Source organism: Propithecus coquereli, unplaced genomic scaffold (genome assembly GCF_000956105.1).
Source record: "Propithecus coquereli isolate 6110/MARCELLA unplaced genomic scaffold, Pcoq_1.0 Scaffold520, whole genome shotgun sequence".
NCBI classification, from domain to species: Eukaryota; Metazoa; Chordata; class Mammalia; order Primates; family Indriidae; genus Propithecus; species Propithecus coquereli.
Genome location: NW_012151064.1, coordinates 182,556 through 195,487, shown reverse-complemented (window position 1 = coordinate 195,487; position 12,932 = coordinate 182,556). Strand labels below are relative to the sequence as shown.

Here is a 12,932-nt window from a genome sequence, read left to right as displayed (position 1 = left end):
TTGGAAAATATAGCAGTTAAATATGTAAAACATTCTATTCACATTATGAATCAACTAGAAATCTAATGACTAACACAAAACATAACAGGATTCAGAAATTACTGCAAAGCCTATTTCTTAAGATTTGGAAGAAAATGGAAACAACTATGTGTTCTGAAATTCTCTCCATGACTCCTTCTGTATAGCTACTTTTGTGGAGAACTTGTTAATCCCTCATCAGAAAGGCAAATCTGAGCATTATCAACAACTTTAAAGGGTCTGAGATTTACTCTATTTGCAAGTTAAGGTGTTAGCAGCTTGCCACGGTTTTGTGGATGCTGGCAGAGGACATGAGACTCTTGGGTCAGAAACAATGGACTTTATTATTCACAGCAAAGCAGGCAACAGGAGCTTCATATTTCAGCCAGTTCACCTTGCCCTCCTGGGGATGAGGGAGCATGACCCAAGTAATTGCTGTGTATAATATCAGAGCTTGGAACCCCTGGCTTAGGAAAACTATATCTGTTACGTGCAATCACAAACCTGCTTAACCTTTGTTCAGAAGGGAGAGATTATCTTTATTACACCAGACAGTAAGAAAACCTCCCCTCTCCTCTGTAGGGAGACACATCTCTTTTGTCCAAGATTGTTTGTTATTCAAATATCTTTGAAAAGAAAGCCTGGAAAAAAAAAAAAAGATAGTGCTTCTGCTTGCAAAACATGCAGAAATTCAAGAGATCCATGGAGAATTATCTCCCAGGAAGCATTTTCATTAATGTTTCATATTATGATGCAAATTTGACATTTCTGGTTCTAATGTAAGAATTAGTTACTACAGATTTCCTCTGGTAATACAAATCTAGTGGCTTATCTCTTGACTGGGAATAGGAAAAAGTGGTTAGGACCATTATAATTAATATTTTATTATCAAGAGAAATGAGATGATTTGGATATGTTTATATTGTCCCACTACTACAGAATTAGTATTAGTGCTCTAGCACGTAGTAGATGCTCCAAAAATTATTAGGTAAATGTATTCTAAGATATAGGACAATTTGACTTACCTCAGAAGTTATGATCTTTAATGGTTTCAATAGAATACCAATAAATGATGTCTGGTATTAATCAGAGTTTGATACAATTTAGTGGATGGTGTACAAAGGATACATGTTAAGAAAGGAAATGATGGCAACAAAAGTAATAGTATATAATAACTTCATTTGATATTTTGACCTTCTTGTAAGGGGTTCAAGAGATTCATAAGCATCAAATTATTTCATTAAATTTAATTAATTAATTAATTAAGAGGCAGAGTCTCATTCTGTCACCCAGGCTGGAGTACAGTGGTAAAATCATAGCTCGCTGCAGCCTCAAACTTCTGGGTTTAAGCAATCTTCCCAAGTAGCTGGGACTACAGGCACACACCACCATGCCTGGCTAATTTTTCAATTTTTACTTTTGTAGAGACAGTTCTTTCTATGTTGCCCAGGTTGGTCTAGAACTTCTGGCCTCAAGTGATGCTGCCTCAGCCTCCCAAAGTGCTAGGATTACAGGCATGAATGCCACCATGCCCTGCCCATTTTATCTTAATCTTAGAAAATGTAGATGTGATTAAACACACATGAGAGAAGTAGTTATTATGATAGTATATAGAGTTTTACTTAGATGAGTAAACAATAATTACAGTATTTGGCTAAAGTGGGAATTAATCTAAACTCGAGGTTTTACTGTGGCAAATAACTATAGTGATTATTATAAATAAATATAGTAATACAGTTTTAATGTTTTCACCATCTTTCCATGAGAATAAAATCATTCATATTTTATAAAAGGAGGGTAAACAAACTGGTAACATAATTAAGTCCTTTAAAAATCTTTTTCTTAAAATTTATTATTTGAGACATATAACAGTATATTAATATAAATTATAATACAATATCCTCACATGAAGCCTACAGGAATATAATACAGGAATCCTCACATGAAGCCCTAAAATATCCCCAATAACTTTTATGTATTGCTTTTCCTACCCCATCCCATTCTTCCATCTCTTTACATGACCTAACCACTATCTTGCATTTTGCATATTCCTACTACCAAGCAAGGGTTAATGAAGTCTTTGCAAGTTTTCATTTATCAGGATCTTCCACTCATTCATTTATTTGTTTGTAAAATTATGCTAAAGATAAAGTATTTAAAGGTGAGGTAGACACGTCCCTGTTTCTAGGAAGAGCTCAGTTTGGCAGGTCATTACGATGGTTTGGGGTATGCTGTTGAAGTGTTGATATTAGACAAGAATTTGTTGAGTTGCTATAGCATCGGTGATTTGTTAGCACTGTCTCATTCCACTCGAGCACATGTGTTTTTCTAAAGACTCTGTGGTGATCTTGGAGAAAGTCAGAGATGAAATAACAGATTGTCTTCACATGCTTCAGTCCTGCTCTGAATTTTATTGGCACTTACATCTTCCACTGTTTATTTCATTAAGTGAAATCTGTTTCTCCTACGTCCTGTGCAGAACGTGAAGGATGATGGACAGCACGTGTGGCGACTCAAGCACTTTAACAAACCTGCCTACTGCAACCTGTGCCTGAACATGCTGATTGGCGTGGGGAAGCAGGGCCTTTGCTGTTCCTGTGAGTACGTTTGCTCTGCCTGGACGTCATCTCCTTGAGTGCGGAGAGGCTGATTTCATGGAATAGTCCTATTTGTAGATGGAGACCTAAGAAGTGATCCAGACCGTCCCTGTACCTATGGTTTATGTTTTCCTGTAGTGTGATTTTTGAATGCTAAGATTACTCTAGTTTTACATTTCTTTAGTTTTGGGACATCTCCCCTTGGAAAAGAATGAAGGACATTTTCCAATACTTTAGCCATTTTTTTCCAGTGTAGTTTAATGTATTCGTGATTCCCATTTTTTTTCTGGGATTATCTTGAAGATTTCCACTAACTTCTTGTATTTATATCTCATTCATGTTTGTCTTTTTCCCCCTAAGTTAGCTACTTTATTCACATCAACTTCTTATAATGAGCCAATTCCTTCAGGTCTTAAAAAAAATGCACATTAATTGATTAGAAATAGATTTCCTTTCAAATGAAGAAATCACAAGAAATACGAACTAATTTCGTATCTCAAGCATATTATTTTGAATATTATCATAAAGAAAATCTTTATATGCGGTTAATAGATATTGGAATTCAAGGCATTGATGATTCATAAGTTGTGACCATATTTTAAATGTCAGCTAACTCATCTTTGCAATTTTCATTTTATTCTATTAATTCAGTACTGCCAATTAGAATTCTTTAATAGTGTATACAACAGTTAATTTATTAAATCACCTAAGTATTTTTAAATCTACAGCACATCTGCCTGAGAAAATTTTACATTCCCTGCTGTTCCTGTTAAATAGATATTAGACCCTCTTTACTTAATTTTGGAGTTCTTCATTAATCCATCAATTTATCTCTCCATGTCCTTTTTTAGTATGTATGGAGTTACTAAAGCTGTTAAGTTCCTTAGACACATCCATTTTTTGTGCATTTAATTTAATCTAATTTCTTGCCTGGCCCCATACAATATGTGGTTTTCAGATTTTTTTTTTTTTTTTAAGCTAGCATCTTCTTTGGTAGTATGTTTGAGAATTTACTTTTTCTTCGATTTATTATTTGACATTAAATACCATGTTTTAGTACCACATATGTATATGATTTTTTAAGTCTTTAAGGATTTTAGTAAAGCTACATAGACTTTCCACATAGCACATTAAAGGACAGTTTCTAATGGCCATGTTTGAAAAGTTAGTTATACCAGAGCATTATCCATATACAAAGTAAGTCTTTTGTTTTTAAAGTTCTATTATTTTTAAGTAAAGGAATTTTTTATGGTGGACTCCATAAGTAAGAGCATATGAAATAAAATGATAACTCTCAAATAAGGTGAGCGATGCTATATAAAGAGTGAGAATTTTGGTCATAAATTTCTACTGATTAGTGGGGAAATACAGCACTCAACATTATTGTTAACAGGGAGTAGAAGAGAAAGCATGGTTTTTCCCTCAATTTTGCCAAAGAAAATCACATATGTGAGTATTTGGAAGAGTTTTACTGTAAAATATTGTGTGGATTTAATGTTTTTCATTCTAATTTTAGGCAGTGGTTTCCATTTTTGTTTTTATTGAGAGGTCTACATGTTTTTTTTAATTTAAATTTTGTTCTACATATTTGTGCATTAGAACTCTTAATTTGGCAACACCATTTTACTAAAGAACACCTGTATATGAACCTAATTGTAGTCAGGATCAAACCGTAAAAAATGTGAAGATGCCAAAAAGGTATATGTATACACACACATATATTTGCTTGTTTGTGTGTGTGTGTGTGTGTACAAATACATGTCTGCATATAAACATTAATTTTTGCATTTATTTACCCTATGCTACCTAGCAAAAGTTGATTCTTTTGGACAAACAATGCCATGATGACCAGTGAGGGATGAACTTTTACTGAAGGCCTGGCATGTATGATGAAATCTATCTGTGGAAAAAGACTAATCAGCCATTTAAGGTTTGGATAAATCAATAGACAAAATAGCATAAACTCATGAGCTTTTATTCCCATGCCTGCCAGCTGCTCTCATGCCTATACTTTGTAAAATATAGATCTCTTCCTTCTAGCAAATGACACCAAGCCATTTGGCAGTCATCAATTTGTCTTTAATATTTTTGTCATCTGGGAATATTGTGAAAAATTTGAGTGAGGACTGATTTAATTAAGCATTTCCTGCTATGCTGTGATAGAGGAGTCTTGGTTTTTTACATGCATAATATTTCCTGTACTAATTGGCCTTTTGTATTCTATGGTAGAAACAGTCGACTTGGGCTTTTCCTTGATGTGGCTGATTGGATTGATTAGGGAGCAGTGGATATGAAATAAGGTTCTGTTAATGTCATTCTTTCCCTATAAAATTGCAATCAGGACCAGGATTAGCTCTGAATTTGTGTACCTGTTTCCTTTCAGTCTGTAAGTACACAGTCCATGAACGCTGTGTGGCTAGAGCACCTCCCTCTTGCATCAAGACCTATGTGAAGTCCAAAAAGAACACTGATGTAAGTTTGTGGCCACGCTTGCTTTCTGAAGGTGGTGAGCTTTACTGCCTCCTCTTATGACAATGATGTTATTCTGTTCTAGGTCATGCATCATTACTGGGTTGAAGGCAACTGCCCAACCAAGTGTGATAAGTGCCACAAAACGGTTAAATGTTACCAGGGCCTGACAGGACTGCATTGTGTTTGGTGTCAGATCACAGTGAGTAATATTGGAAAACAAATCCCAGCATTCACCACATTGAAGACTGTGTATCCCATGCTTTCTGAGAGTCCCACCTTGGAAGGGCTTCCTGAACTTTACAATACACATAAAACCTTAGAAGCTTCTTATTTCATCTGTCTTGCAAAGGGATAGGACCAGAATCAGATTTGTTTTCATACAATCTAGAATTTTAGAGCTGGTGATAGTCTTAGAGCTGATACAATCATATGATTTTCAAACTGTGTTTCATGGAGCTCTAGAGGTTCCCAGGAAGGATAATCAAAGGCATGGCTAGGATTAGGCAATGAGAACTGGGTGCTGATTGGGTAGAGCTCAGCTCTCCCTCCGCCCCACATCCCTATTTTGTAAGGGTTTTCTGTTTTACATATTATAAATTTATTTTAATCACACAATCCATGGATTTTAAAAGGGCAGAAAATGAACAATGTGGTGCAATGATTTAACTATATAGTGTAGATACTAAACCCAAAAATGTTAAGCAAATTGTCCTTGAGCACATGGCTAGGTAGAAATGGAAATAGGCTATATTTTGGGTCATGATGCTTCTAAGAACTCATTTTACCCTTTTTTCCAACATGTTGTTGCCTTTTTCCTTCAGTTAAATCTTAAATTGGAGGATAAGAGATATTGATGTAAATGCTAGTCATTAATGGTGTTCACAATTAAGAAAGAAGAGATAAATTGGCCTTTCCCGGGAAACTTTAGGACTTCACCTGATTTGGATGATTGTCAAAGCTGGCTTCAAATAACTTCTGAAATAAACGCAGTTGTTAGATGGTACCTTCACTGTTATATATGTTTAATTTCTGGAAATTAATTAGAATCATACATTTCAGGGAATAGTTATTTTTGATAATGTAGTACAAAAACATTTATGGAAACTATAGTTTTGTTTCTCTAGTATAGTGTTTGCATACTCCTGTTACAGGAGTAATGTTTTTGCTTTTGTCAGAATAAAACAGTAGGAGACACTAAATCAGTTAAGCAAATAAATTTCTCTATAGTGCTCCCCCCAATGCCTCACTCCCAATGTGCAGATTAAACAATTTTCTTAAACACTCACACATAAACACGCACATACACAGGATAATGAGGAAAACAAACTGACTTACATTTCAAAAATACAATTAAGTCCTTTTTTTTAAATGAACACATGTTCTTCAATCATTTTCAGCTATTACTTGGTTAAATTATATTTACATTTGAAATTTTCTCAATTATGAAAGATAGTTTTATTTTTTTAAATGTTTGGTTATTATAATAAAATGTCTAACAATGATTTAAATTACACACATGAATTACTCAAACGTATTGAATTCTCAGTTTTAACAAGACCACAACTATTTTATTTTTTTATAAAATTCATGCATATTAAAAAAGTTAGATTTTTTTTTGCCAAGCATTTACAAAACTAGGTAGTTTTTGTTTTAGATCTTGTAGCAGACTGTCTCTCTTATTTTTTCTTACATAATGTATCTTTCACTAGTTATATCTTAACTTTGACATAAGCTGAGATTGGAGAATATCAGAAAACATTTCTTTATATTTCAAATTATTTTTCTATTCTTTATAAATCCCAAATATAATGTCTTAGGTTTATTATTCATATTTTTTATTTCTTTAAAAAATCAATGTTTTTAAAGGTATACTCAGCTTAAGCACACTAGGCTTTTAGAACTTTTAGAATTTTCTTTATTTGATTCCTTTCCTCTTTTCCTCATTTAATCTCATGAAGTTCTGTCTTCTATCCTGTCCATTCTGTGGGAATCACTGTCCTCAGTTTTATCATTGCTATTGGTCTCTTATTGGTATTCAAAGCATCTTAAAATTCTTTATTTCCTTGTTTTATGTTCCATTTTGTTTTTCTCATTCTCTTCCTTTTGTTTTAATGGTTCCTCTCATCTGTGACTTCAAAACCTACACCTAGTCCTACGACTTGCAAGTTATACATTTATCTTTGGTCTTAATCCTGGCCCTAGATTTACATGAAATGAGATACTTCCTTTTACAGTAAAGAGGGTATCACTTGTAAATAAACTATACTTTTTAAAATCTAAAAATTTTATGTCCCAAATCAGTTCAGGCAATATACCCTTAAAATTTTATTCTTACACTAAATATCAATGAATACGTTAAGATGATTCTATTTGTCACTATGGCAAAGCATGATATAAACAGCAAATGTCTTAATATCCTCAGTTCAAAATTAAATCAATTTATCAATCCCTGAGTTCTATTCAGGAAACAATGCTAAGCAGGGAGCTATGAGATGATTAAGGCAGAGTCGGAAAAAGAAAAATCTTCCCTCCTATTAAGCTTTCTCAAGTCCTGAGTCTTCTAGCCAACCACAGCCTTATTTCCTATAAACCATGAGCTCCAGGGGTCCTGTGGGTATTTAATTTATGAAACAAGATTTGCACGATTAAAAAAAAAGTTATCATATATTTGGAAAAATATATAGCCTTCTCAAAAGTAACTTCGGTCTCTATACACTTTTGAATTTTTAATTTTAAGTAACTGTAGGAACACATTTTCTTATTTATTGGTTTTGTGCCTAGGTTAAACAGGATATATTTACTATAGAACATTTATATATTTAGTATTATTTATAGATTTTTCTTGAGCTGAGCTGTTGTGTGAAAATTTTAGTATAAAGCTAATCTGCTCTTGACTGATGACTACCTACTACTACTGTTTGCCTTTAAACAACTGAAACTTTCTTTTGCTCTTATACTTTCCAGAAAGTACTATCAATGTAGCAAAGAGCTAGCAGAAGTTATGAAAGTAATGGAATGTGGCACTGTATGCTGAGCTTTAGGAAGGCCTATCTGAATGGATTAGATGAGGAATAGATTATAGAGAGAAACAGAGAGAATGAAGCTTGGCTTCGTTTCAGGGTTTTTCCAAAAGCCATTACTTTATTTTATATATGACTTTTGGAAGTGGCTTGAGTGTTGTAAGTCAAACCAACTAGATTCTTAAGATCACCTCTGTTACTTACTGGTTGTGCCATCCTGTGCCATATGTGGAATCGGTTTGGGACAATTTCTTAATTTGTAATATGGAGTTAATGGTACCAATTTATAGGATTGTATGAGGATACAACAGGTAAAAAATCTGTGTAGATAGGTTTAGGACAAGACCTCACATATAGTAAGTGCTCACTAAGTAAAACTTAGTAAGAATTAGAGTAAATACTATATGGCTTCATAAAACCCACCTTTGGTGCCCAGAGGGCACTCCATAATAGTACTCATGTCATTTCTCTCTCACCTCTGGAAGCATCTATAGTTGCCCAGTCTAAGTCAGAACAGAACCTGCATGTACTAAAAGAATTCAGAATCATGTGGTCCTGAATCTTTACTAATTCCTAAGCCAAGCTGATTGATTTATTTCCACAAAGAGCAACTCCTACAACTTTTTCATTCTATCAGTCATGGTATCATCACGCTTTCAGTCATTGGGAATAAAGCTAGAAATCAATTTCTTTTACTCTTGTCTTTTACCTTTATCTTATGTACACAACCCATCACTGAGTCTTGACATTTCCTACTTAAAATATCTCTCTTAGATATGAGTTTTTGTCTCCACATTCACAGCCCTAGTGCAAGCTCTTAGCACCTCTTGACTAGATTAGACTCAGAATCTCTTGGCTCATCTCCCTAACAGAAGGTACTTTTCCTATAATGCAGGCTGCATACCACCTCCAGAAAGATCTTCTGAAAATACTAGTTTGTTATCATATGCCGTCTTTAGCAACCTATAATAGCTCTGTGATAATAAATGCAGCCCTCAACACCCCCTACCTCAACTTGGTTTTTAGTTCCTCAAAAATTCGACCCAAACCTAAGCGCATGACTGTACATATTCCTCCCCGACACACACCCTCTGTGGTAGCTGTGCATGTCAGTGACAGTCCCTTGGGAAGGCCACGTTTCCTTCCTGCCCGTTATTTTGTCCATCTCATTCCTTTGAACACCTCCATCTTAAATTCTAACTCCATGTCAGGAACCAAGCTAAGTTCCTTATCTTCCTTGGAAATTTCCTTGATGCTAATATATCCTTTTTCTAAATACTTTGTACACTTGTATTCCACACCCACTGGAAAGACCGAAATGCTCTCCAGTGGTTTTGGGTCTCATGCTAACGTCTGCGCTACTAGACTACGATCTGCTCCAGCTGCAGGTCTATGGTCCACGGTTTTTCCTAATCACCCAAAGTTCTTGCCAGAATGCTGAGTTAGAGAAAGTTCTCAGTGAGATCGTTTTGAGCACTGATATGCTATTATTCTTACAGTTAAATATTAAATTTGAAACGTATGTCCTATTTAAATTTCGCCTTTTGTATCGTCTTATAATACTCAAATCTGCATAAGATATGCAAGTAAATTTAAACAAATACTTAAAGTTAAAAATTTACCTTCACACTCATTTTTCAGTCAGTACTTGTGGCTTCTTCTTATCATACTAGTTTGCCATCTTATAGTTAGGCTCTTAGAATGAAATTTTATCTCCTTTTGTAAATAAAAACAGGAAAAGCCTAGGAAAGAGCAGTAGAAACCTGCCTTCTAGGCAACTGGTGTTCTGGGCTTTATATTTCAATTGTTTGAGCCAGGCAAAATATTTCCCTTGTTGTCTCTTCTCTAACATTCTGCCATCCTTAAGATTTTACTGCTTATACCTGTTCATTTCTGCTAAGAACGTGTTTCCTTGACCTTTTATTTGGGACTTGTGAATTACTCCTGGTCACAGTAAGCTATCCCTAGTCAGTCAGCACTCTACAGGTTGGGAGGTTGGTACATATTCTTTGGGCTTGACAAATAATGCCTATTTCATCTGTGTGAATTATTAACTTTTGGTTTGATATAGGGATACTCCTTTTATTAAAATAGTAAGCTCCTAACAGTAATGTTTAAAGGTTTCCATTGTCATTGAAAGGTTTATTACATTTTAGCAGATGCCAGCATTTAGGAAGCACCCTGAAATTGCAGAATATTAGGGTCAACAGAGTGTATCAACCGACAAATATGTTCCTCCATATCAGGCCATTAAGTTTTTTTAGAAAAATAATTTATTTCTCTGTTTTTCCCTTCTAAATTCTTATGAACATTTATTTTCTATTTTTCCTCCTTTTGACTTCTTAGATTCTACTGTTTTCTTTTCTGACCAGTACACCCACTCTTTTCTCAACTCTGTCCCATAAATACATACTGGAATACACGTATATTCATACACTTTTTTTTTCTTTTTAACTTGAGATAGCTTTTTTCTAATAAACATAGATCTGGCTCTAAATTAGGTGCCACTGAAAGTTGTCATAAACTCTGTAATTATTTCCAAGTGTTTAATTCACTTCCAGGAAAAGCTGGTTCCTGTTAAATGACTTTCCTACATATGAGGCTGAATTTCTTAACATGAATGAGAATTTTGGGATTTATAAAAAATGATCTGAAAATTTCTACATCTAATCTTTAAAAAATGCAAAGGTGACTGTGAACATTTTTTTGTTGTTGTTAATTTAGAAAAACAAGTAATTTCTTTTCCTTGGTGCACTATTGGTTCTTTTACTCAAGAGTTAGGATTCATTAATTATCCAGTTAATTTCTATTCTTGATGAGGATCTTTGTATTTAGGATTTTACTGATTTGGGGTCTGGATTATCTTGAAAAAAATTGTCAGTCTTCAGCCTTTTATTTACACTGAGAACTCAGTTGTGTCTTTTTCTTATATTCTTGTCCATGAAATGTCATGGTGACAGGTTAAAGCAACTTCTTATTGTTGATGTTTACTTTTTAAAATCTTTCATAAATATATCACCTTTTATAAGTTTATTTTAATGACTTTTTCTTTTTGTAAAGACTATTTTTTAGAGCAGTTTGAGGTTCACAGCAGAAATGATTATACAGTTTTATGCTTGGTATATGGTCCTAGGAACTACAGGTATTTTCACATTGGCTTTCACATTTTATATTTTGTCCTCAAGTATGGCTCTGAGCAATATGGTGCATAAGTTAGGCTTACTGTACAGATTTGACTCCCAGCTTGTAAAATGATCAGTACTTCTAACATAATGTCCTCAGCTTTGACACTTCTGGCTACAAACAATGTTATGGTGTTGATGGCCACCTGAATATATTTACCATCTGCTGGATTCTGTCTTAATAAAAACATAAGGTGTTCCTGTATATTATTAGTTAGTATAGACCTCTTGGTTAGGAGAATTTTCTTACACTATGTATCCCTGTTTCGCAGGTGATAATATGATTACCGATCTTATGAACACTACTATTTCATGCTTACATTTCTAGAGGACTGTCTTGCAGCTGCCTAAACGAAACTCAGGGATACAGGCCACAAGGGCAATCAAACTGGGAAATCCCATCGGGCTTTGTTTAGCTCTGCACAGACCGGTATTTCCTGGGACCAGTTGCCAGTACCTATACTCTGAAACTCTAAAACCCCAATATGAAGAGTTACCCCTCACACACACTCTGGTAAGCTCATCAACTCATCAACCTGAGAGCTCAGTTCTTTCCTTCTGGCTAGGAAACTAGCCTAAATGCCCCAAAGCTATCATTAAATTCATTTTGTTTTTGCCATCTTTTCTTACTTCTGGCAACCCCCGAGTATCTATTTAGAGAGCTTAGCTGTCCCTTAACCATATCAGTTGCAAATTGTTGGATACATGTGGGATGGAGACATGGAGGAGGCTGAGGCCCTCAGGCGGTAATCCATGGTCAGTGTCAGCATGAGACCCATAGTGCCTGGTCCCCCTGACCTCTACAGTCACATGTGCAGCTTTATACAGTAATCAAGAGTAAAAGTTCAATAATTTCTTGCACTATACATCCATGGATTTTTATTTTGGTTCTTGTTATTTGTAGAGGGTTTTTAGAATCTGCATTCTCAGTTTTAAATTAGTTTTACAAGATCAAAGAGCAAAAGCTTTCTCTGTATGACATCCATGGTACAACAGAACCTTCAGATGCATAATCTGTCTTTAGTTTTAGCGCAGTCTTCATAGTGCTTGGCGTATTGGTTTCTTAGGGCTACTGTAACAAAATGCCATAAAACAGAAAGCTTAAAACAACAGAAATTTATTCTCTCATACCTCTGGAAGCTAGAAATCCAAAATTCATATGTCAGCAGGGCCATGCTCCCTCTGAAGACTTGAGGGAAGAATACTTCTCTGCCTCATCCTAGCTTCCGGTAGTGGCCAGAAGTCCTTGACACTCCTTGGACTGCCCCATCAGATCTCTAGTCTCTACCTCTGTCATCACGTGGCCGTCTCCCCTCTGTGTCTGTGTCCAGATTTTCCTCTTCTTATAAGAATGCTGGTCATTAGATTAGAGCCCAACCTAATACAGTACGAATACATCTTACCTCGAATACACAGGTAAGGCGAAGTTAGAATTTTCACAGTTGAGGGCGAAGTTAGAATTTTGATGTATCATTTCGGGGGACCCAATTCATTCTACAACACTTGGTAATCTGTTACCTCTAAATCCAAACATTCAGGGTCATGATTTCTTCTTAGAAAATTGATTATTAAGTCCAATAAGCTAATGGTACATTTTAAACCACTAATTAATTTTATTTTGAGGAAACTGTGCATTTTAATTC

General features: G+C 34.9%; 1 protein-coding gene across 1 annotated transcript in view; it reads left to right on the top strand.

Annotated features, from left to right (window-relative positions):
• The window catches only part of DGKB (diacylglycerol kinase, beta 90kDa), a gene marked incomplete at its 3' end in the record, with an annotated part of 269,792 nt that overhangs the window by 168,908 nt on the left and 87,952 nt on the right, over positions 1 to 12,932 (top strand). The window contains exons 11-12 of the mRNA XM_012656843.1: positions 2,498 to 2,615; positions 4,999 to 5,087. Coding sequence (XP_012512297.1) covers positions 2,498 to 2,615; positions 4,999 to 5,087 — 207 coding nt within the window. The remainder of the gene's footprint in view (positions 1 to 2,497; positions 2,616 to 4,998; positions 5,088 to 12,932) is intronic.